Here is a 9,244-nt window from a genome sequence, read left to right as displayed (position 1 = left end):
TTTTAATTGTCCTAAATTGATAATATCATTTGTATTAAGGTGATTTTTTAAAAATAATATTATATAATTTAAAATTAGTTACGCATTTTAAAAAGTTTATTATTCATGTCGTGTTACTTTAGTAATTTTATTTATAAATCATTTTTAAATTGAGTCATGTTAGATTTTTAATTGGTTCAGTCTATTAATTAATCGACTTTCAAATATTAAAATTACTATAATTAATTTAATTTAGAGAGTGATTTGTCAATAAAATAAAATTCTCAAGAGGCATTTTAACATTCTGTCACAATATCTTAGTCCTAAATAATTTCATAATAATTATTGTGTATTTAATTATAAAAAATTATTTAAATTTTTTCGCACCATGATGAGCATGGTCCACCACCCGGCAAATCCAAACGAAATGAAACATGATAAACAAAGGAAATATGAATTACTATGATCATTTTATTGTCGCCATCAATTGTACATAACTTAACTTTGCCTGCACTACTCTCGCCACAAAATTTACTGCCTTGACCTCGTTTCGTTCTTGTCGAACAATTGTTGACTAATGAAACTCTCCCGGTAAAGGGGGATTGAATAGATTTGACCACAAACAAATTGCTAATGCAACAACAAAAAGCAAGAAAACAACTATAACTCTATGAATAAATACTGTTATTGTTGGATGAGATGCAACTTCCTGGTGTTTGATAATCTTCTGGACAAATTGTGGCTCCTGCAGGAGGAAGGTAGGATGCTGTGAAGTGCAAACCTGAAGTAGTGGTGGGTCTTGAGGTAGGGGAGTGAGATCTTTCTTTAAACTTCGCCGAATATGTTTGGGCATCGATCCCATTTTTTCTGCTCCCTTGCCTCCCAATAGCCACCTATGTAGCGGTATGTACCATCTTCGCTTGCTCTTTCGAACCATCTCGGCTTCCAACCGTTCTCTTGTATTTTCCTTGCCTGTCAGACACAGCTCAAAGTAAGTATCAGACCAAGAAATTCATTCCTGTCTTAGATTACACATTAAGATAGAAAATGCCACAGACAACTCAACAAAAGAAGACTTGAGTCGTTAATTCTTTTCAAGAGGTTCCCGTAAACAAGCTAAACTGTTGGTTTGGCACATGTCATATGTTTACAGTATGCAGTGAATCCAATGGATAATTCTTGTGGAGGTGCAGGGTTCTCTATCTTGTAGGAGAAGAGAGTGGGAGGCTAAGGATTGTGTTCCCCCAAATCCTTTGGTGGATTTAAGCAGATCGATGACCCCCATCCCACTAACTAGTCACTCAAAAGTAGATACATTTCTAAATATAAACATAACAAATCACAACGCTTGTACATGTGGACTAATGAGCGTGGAGATCAACATGTTCCCTTTCGCTCATCATGACTAAAAGGTACGGTCTTAGCTCTGATACCATATTAAATTAATAGCTAGTCATTTTGGAATTGAATAAGTTTCACGCCAATTTAACAAAATGACTTTCCAACTTCAACAACATTTCTTTGCTTAGTGATGACAGTTAAATTGTTTTTGTTTCTATACCAGCAAATATAAGGAGGCACGCTTTCAGCTGTTCAGATGATTTCTCACAAGAATTAAGTAAAATATTACATAAATACCGAAGGGTGCTTGCTTACCATTCGCTGCCTTTGCTCCAGACGTAACTTCTCTTCATTTGCCTTCCCATACTCCCCATTTTCCAGATGCCTCTGATCTGGTCGAAGTCTCGAATCTGTAGGTGGGAGTTTCTCCTTGATCCATAAAAAACCATTTGCATCAGAAGCATTAGAAAGAATAATGCACAAGTAAAAAACTAGCAACACATGTCGTTCTAATCTGATACCTGCAGCTCCGAAGTTAACTCATTGAGTGTGATTGCAAATGATGTCAAGTTGTATCGTGTTGGATCAGTAGGAGGGTGGCTCCTTTTCCATAGCAAACAAGCATTTTCAGTAGGCATAGCAGCCTTGTTAGAAACATCATCTTCTTTATAGTAATACATACTATCATCCCATTTTCCCATTAAAGATGCGACTTTGGTCTTGTTTGTGTCCTCAACAAACCCTACCACCTATGTAATAGTTAGATTGTTTCATGTGGTCTTAGAAGTTGAAAGGTCAAATGCAAAGTAGTTGTCTTCTTACTTGCCGAGGATTTCGATCTAGAAGAGACTTCTCCTTAAATCGGAGTTGGCACGAAAACATTCTGTTTCCTTTTATGTTCATTATTCCATGGTGTTCACAGTAAAGTTTGCCAAATATGAGATTATAGATGGTGGTTGTAACCTAGGATATATAAATTCAACTTATAATGAAAAACTTAGCTGATAAGATTACATGAGAATGTCAGGTTAACAGACCTTACTCCACTGGAATATCTCACCATCATCAAATTCTAGGGTCAAAATGCCAACAGGATCGAGCTGGATAGATTGCCCCCAGAACTTTGAGGTAAGGTTGCTATCCCCCCAAAACTTCCAACCTTTGCCTTCGCAGTAGCAAGCAATGAGCATTGGATGATGGCTAACCTAGAAATTAAATTGATGAAGAAGATCACATCCAATTCAAAATCTTCTACTTTCTGATCTGTGAATAACTTTAAAATTAAATTTGTTTTTGAAAAACAAAAGGACTAGTAACTTGCAAGGAAAGAAACTATAAACAAGATATCATTAAAAGTTAAATAGCCATGCAATCAAGTAAAGAAAGCTATATGCAGGGAACAGAGATGTTTTAGATATCAACCTAATGATTCTTTATTTGAGATAATGAGTTAATAGATTGTATAATATGAAAAAGTTTCAAGGAATTGTTAATTGGTGAGCAGTTACTGAATAAAATAATAATGGATGAAATGATGGAATTTGTTTTTACAAGGAAAATCACATAGAAATTAGCAAAAGAGATAATTCAAGTAGTTGGCGTGGTATGATTTTTTTTTTACTTTCGCAAATATCAAGGTATATTACTCTAAGATTCCTTTGGGAAAATAAATAATAAATCAGGCTACAAACACTGACAGATTATGTCTGACATTTTTGGAGAGGAATATAAATATGACATGTTTATATTAGGAAACCAAATGTGCTATATCTAATCATAAGAGAAGAATAACAGAATGCCCTTGATCATGGATACTTGATGAACTTAATGGGAGAGAACCAGCCAAGTAATTTGTTTTTAAAGATAATCCAGATGTATATATGCGACAACAAGGATCTGATAGAAATTTCAAAGGATTTTACACAAGCAATAAGAACAGTCATGAGGTTTAAAAGCAATAATTTGCTAACAGATGCCCTTGCTTTGTTATTAAAATGGAACAATTAAGTCATTTTGCCATAAATTAGTAAGTTAGGTTGAAAAGGAAGAACTTCCCGACTTGTTTGTTGTCAGCTAAGTGGCATTCTGTCCGGTCTTAGGATTTAGCTCTTAATAAAAATTCCGACAGCATTTGCTAGTTATGTAATATACCAAATATACTTGCATCTTCTTAAGCAGAACATAACAAACAAAATAAGAAGGCATTCAAAATAAGTATTTAGATTTTAACCTATACAAGTTCTGATGCAACATATGACAGGATAACAGTGATTGAAGCAGGTAATAGGAGAAAGGGAAAACGATGTATTTATATCCATTAAATGTTGAATAGAATATTCAGCATTCAAGACACAACATCAGACAATGTCTATATTTCAAAGGAATTGTTGCATGAATCTTATTCCACCATTGAGCCTCTCTAGCATCACACCTTCGGTAATAAGTTTTAGTATCTTTCTTAAATAAAGTTCTCTTTCATCATGCCCTATTCTTCACACTTCTTATATGAATTTATTAGACTTGGGCTGTAAAATGGATAGGCTATCCAACAACATGCTTTCCCTAACTCTTTCATCTATGAGAATGCGATTACACCTAATTAAAAGCAAATAATTAAAAGAGATATGAACATGTTATAAGAAATTGATCTGAACATGTTATTACTGACCTTTTCTGAGATGAAACGGATCCCTTTTTCAGGGAAGTCAGCTTCATATGTTTCTCCTAACAAAGGGTTGAAAGGCTTGCAAATTCGACCAATGGAAGAGGCATACGCAGAAACTGCGAATGCTGCTACCTTCAGAATTCTCATCAGACTGTTCCCCTAACAAATAGAGAAAAACAAGACAAAAGATCAAGTTTTATAAAATGGAATTACATAGTGCAGAATGAGGATTATAATGATTTTAATACAAGTTTTATTTTGTCTATGAGAATGGATCGAAGACGAGAGTCAAATCAGGTATGTTGCTGGATTGAATCAAGTCAGACAAACTGGTTCATCAGATAACACCTGGAAACTATAGTTTGTTATTATATGAGGTACTAAATTTGAATCAGTATGGACTCTAAAGTATTAAATGGAATTTGGATGAAATAATCGCAATTGATTTTTTAGGCAATTCCTGTTGAAAATTAGGTTGCCCAATGTTGGAATAGAATTTTCCATCTATATCCATCATTTTTCTACCTGCCATCCTGATTTTACATGAATCATTTAGTTTGGAAAAAAATGAAATCAGTACGAAACTTTCAGCAGGTATTTGTTAGTTAATGCATTGATATCAATAAAATAAACAATGATAAGCAAAGAGCTATCAAACCTTTATGCCATATTCATAGGCTTCATCCAAGAGTTGTGAATACTCAAGCTCTTCAAAGCACTTCTGAAGGGATGACAGTGGTTCATTGAAGTAAACTGGTAGACAAACACGTGTCAGATCCTTACCAACATTGTCTTTAATCAAAGACCAAAGGCCCACACTTTTCTCCTTCTCAACAGGTTCTGGTAACTTCTTTCGCCTTTCAGGATATGGAAATACATCCTGACAACAATCTTTTTCTTTGGAGTGCATTATCTTCACATCACCAATGTTCTCACTTCCAGAATTCTTACATTCATGATGTGTCACCCTTGTCAAAGTAGAACAAGAATGGGATCCAGAATTGTCGCTGAAGCACTCATTTGTATCAAAGAAATTTGGCTCATCATCATCTGACATGTCATCAGTCTCTTGCTTTTCTACATCATCTGATGATTCCGTTGTGCTATATTCTGGACAGCCAAAAAAGATATTAAAAGGGAAGAAATTTGTGCAGGCCTTGAATCTGTTGCTCATTTATTTCTTGTTTTTGCTGATCGCTTATTAATATTATCTCATTGTAATAGAGTCTTAGTATGGATAAGGCAAAATAAGTTCAAGCACCATGATACCAACAAAAGAAACCAATAATCTAACTGAATACCTAAACCATTTGCTAATTGACAACAAACATGGAATCGGAAGCACTTCAAGCACCATTAAAAAATGTAAATATTGAATATAAACAACATAAATGATCATCGTTATGAAGTAAAACTTGAAAAGATAGGAGCATGTTATACCACTGTACTTTCCGTGTCCAGAACTAGAAAATTCAGTTTTCAATAGCTGCAAATGACCACCACAAGTTGTTTCTTCATCTTCAGTGTTAATGTCCTGCAAAAGTGAGATTCTGCATATTACATACTATGTGCTAGCAAACACGCAAATAAACAATGTTGTAAAGTAAAATAAAAAATAAATTTTTAGTCTAGGAAAAACTTGCTAAAAGATTATTTAAAAGTTGTACTTCTTACCTCTAAATGCTGCTCAACAGTTCCAAGAAACTTTAGGTGTTCTTCATACTGAAGCTTTACCCGTCTCTGATATTCCGAGAGCTCTGATAACATAATATGTTCACAGTCTCTTATCACATCCTCCCTAAGTCCCTCAGCATGCATACGATCTCTAAGTCTATTGGTTGAAAATGTTATACCATTTGAGAGAGAAGAAATTCGTTCACTTAATGTTCTAAATGAATATACACTTCTTGCCAAGATTAATGCCTGAATCCATGCAACACGATCTTTCTCTGTATCAGTTTTCAGATGAAGTGTCTTCGTGTGAGAAAATATATAGAACCGTCTATCATCAGACTTGCTCTCTCGAAAGGATGAAACCTAAGAGGATTTAAATATAGAAAAATTAGAAGTTTAAGAAAATGCAGTTAAACAAATGAAAATCTAATCCAAGATAGCTACAAAAAAAAAGCTCAAGACACACTAATGCAATCCACCAATCTAGTTTAACAAGATATTTTTGTGTGACTTGAAGACCAAGAACCAAAGTTTGCCAAACTCCAAACAACTGACCTTAGGATGCAAAATGTAAACTTTGTTGTTTCTTAAAGATGTGCCTAAGCTGTGTTTATTTCCTAAATGCTTGTTAGTTGAATGATACGGTAACAACATAATCTTACAATTGGTGAAGATTGTAGCTAAATATAACAATTAGAGTGAACACCCACTGCATGGCATTTGGCATACCAGCACTTACCCCACTAGAATAAGAGGCCACAAAGTATTAGAGTGGGATATCAAAACATGGTAACAGTCAATTATTTTTATTTGTGATAAGCATAGCAAACTGCAATTATAGGCAACAAGTGAAATCCCTATTACATCTATTGCTACTGTTTTATTGATTCTGAAATCCATATAGCAGTCATTGTAGTGTGACGTACTATGTATCATCTCCTTATATGAATGGTCCAGGATATGCATCTATTCATTCCACTGGTACAGATCTGGCATGCACCTCTGTTGCAGTTCAGCACATAAATCATTTGAGTACTGTAAATGTGCCAGCGAGCAAATGCTAATCTGGTCATTTATCACAGTATCGTGCATATCTGACATCTCCATCCATCATGCATATCAGACATCTTCATCCACTTATCTCCTTTGTTGCCATGCTCCTAAGTCCCTTAAGAAACAATTGCCTGTATTTTTCTTCAGTTGATTGATAAACTTATATTTCAAAGAAATTGTTTTGGCCTCTTTGAATTCACATTACATAATCCCTTGCTCATACTCTCTCTGCTTAATGAATTAAACAATTGCAGTGTTCCTAAATTAAAGTTTGTTAGCTCTTATGAAACTGCTCTCAGTTATCTTCTAGTTAAGGGCTGGCATCACAAATTAAAAGTAGATGCTCTCCGGCCTACATTTTGGCAGCCTAGAGTTAGTTAAGATGTTAGTTCCCAGCATCTCACTTTTATACCATGAAAACCTAAGTTTGTGTCATCAGATCAGATGCCTGGGATTATTCTGAAAGGTACCTAAAGCAGACTCATGTGATATAAAAGAGGACCATAGCCCTCACAAGTCACAACTAAATCCCTCTTAAAGCAGGTACCAAAGCTAAAGCGGAAAGATTCTCAGTTACGAAAAAAATAAAACAGAATACAGAAAAACAAATCAAATACAAAAGAACATATCAAAGAAAGAATAACAGGATAAATTTATTCTACTGCAAAACTAGAGATCCACCTTAGCTGTGCTTATACGGTAACTATTTTTCCAATTCAAGGCTCAATGTACCCATGCACCCTGTGCCCCAATCCAGTTGTTTCCAGGAACGATCATGAACAGTAGACTGACGCCAGCGACTAATACAACCCTAGAGACAAGCAACCACCAGCAATAAAATGTCCAAGCAAGACGAAACAAAACTTCGCTTCCGTGGCGTGGATCAAAATAACGCCGAGCTGCTCCCCACTTTATAACCAAAGAGTAGAGCGCCGTGGGTACTGCCTTGGTAGGCAACAAATTAAACCCTCGGACGGGTGACCCACTCGAAAATTCACCTCTTTCACTGCGAGTAAGGGAGGGTAAAAGGAAAGGAAAGAGGTAAAAGAAAAATCATCATGAGAAATGAATTTGGAACTGGGAAAAAGAACACTTTTTTTTCGTTTATGCATAAGAAGACGGGTAAGAAATTGAGAAATAACTAAAATGATTTTTTGGGAGGGGGGTAGAATGAACGGAAGAGAGAGATCCAGTTGTTTAGCCCCACGGAGCTCGAAAGCGGGAGAATCGCAGCCGAGCGAGGAAATCGGGCGAGGTTTTTGTCGAACAAGTTAATTCCAAAATTTCCAATCAGCTCAATATTTTGGCCCATTCAAATTTCCGGATCTGGTGCAATGCCACTCGAGGGGATTTCTCTTTCGTGGAGGTAATTAAATAGACGGGGGAAATAGCATTTTCCGTAAAATGAGATAGATGATCGGGATCTGCCGCGTACCTTAAGATAAACGATGCCGACCGGCTTGGCGGACGCCTGTCTCCCAGCCGCCGCTCTGGCGGAGAGCTTCGCGGAGGCGTCTCCGATGATCCGTACGCCGCCTTCTTCCTTAGCGACGCCGTCGCCTGGCCGGATCTTGGAGTAAGAGAGCACACCGTGGCGGAGGGAGAACCAGCGGGACCGCCAGCCGCGGCCGTAATTGGTCCACTTGTAGAGCACACCTGCCACGGCGACGTCCTCGCCGTTTTCGGTCGGCGCCGACTCCGCCTCGTCGCCCCCGGCGGGCGCCGGGTCCGAGGATCGGTCGCCGCCGACGTCGCTGTGGCGATCGAGGACGATGCAGCAGAGGGGGTGCATCGACCTCGCCGAGCTCATTGCAGTCCTCCTCAATGCCCGATCCGGGAGCCGATCACGAGCCGGCGATCCGCATTGGATCAAGAGCTCCCCAAACTGCCGATTCTTGTGGCACAAGAGAAGAGAAGAACTGGCGTCAAGATAAAGAATCAAGTAGGGAAGAGAGAGAGTTTCGTGCTGTAGAAGAGTTATTATTTGCAATTAAAAAATAGAAAATAAAAAATAAATAAAAAAAAATAGTGGATAGTAAATAGGATATTTAAGCAATTCATTATTATATATTGTTTTTTATTTAATAAAAGGAATTTTTATTAAGATTTTTTTTATAAAAATTGCTATACACACACACAAAAAATATTTAAGGAAATATATATATATATATTTTTATATTTATACATGATTTTTTTCTAAATATTTCGTTCTTAATCTATTAATTTTGAGCTCATAAAAAAATAAATAATTTAATATTCCTCCATTACATTTATTTTGATGGAATATAAAATTTAATGGATTTGGGTTTCGATATAAAATAATAGACAAATTTAGCAAAAAAACAAGTAAATAAATAAATCGAGCCGGTTCCAATTTTGGATTGTTTGCTAAATTTAGCAAATGTTATTTTGTGCATTAAGTGAATGTGTTAAAAGGTTAACGCGAAGTTTTTATATTACTTTTTTAATATAAATAAAAAACTATTTATATGAATTAATACAAGATTTTTTTATGAATTATTATTTATAATT

General features: G+C 36.0%; 1 protein-coding gene across 1 annotated transcript; it reads right to left on the bottom strand.

The window, feature by feature from the left end:
* Positions 1–414: 414 nt before the first annotated feature.
* On the bottom strand, positions 415–8,522 carry LOC141814364 (oxysterol-binding protein-related protein 2A-like). The gene is made up of 10 exons (XM_074702308.1): positions 8,148–8,522; positions 5,660–6,022; positions 5,426–5,519; positions 4,644–5,095; positions 3,989–4,144; positions 2,358–2,525; positions 2,143–2,283; positions 1,842–2,069; positions 1,636–1,749; positions 415–951 (listed from the first exon to the last, which is right to left on the bottom strand). Exons 1-10 carry the CDS (start codon positions 8,520–8,522, stop codon positions 805–807), a joined length of 2,238 nt encoding a protein of 745 aa, XP_074558409.1. The 3' UTR covers positions 415–804.
* Between the last annotated feature and the right edge of the window lie 722 nt (positions 8,523–9,244).

Source organism: Curcuma longa, chromosome 21 (assembly GCF_044706935.1).
Source record: "Curcuma longa cultivar G26 ecotype Majalengka, Jawa Barat chromosome 21, ITB_CL_G26_1.1, whole genome shotgun sequence".
NCBI classification, from domain to species: Eukaryota; Viridiplantae; Streptophyta; class Magnoliopsida; order Zingiberales; family Zingiberaceae; genus Curcuma; species Curcuma longa.
The sequence above is the reverse complement of the archived record's forward strand: the minus strand, read 5'-3'. Positions and strand labels throughout refer to the sequence as shown.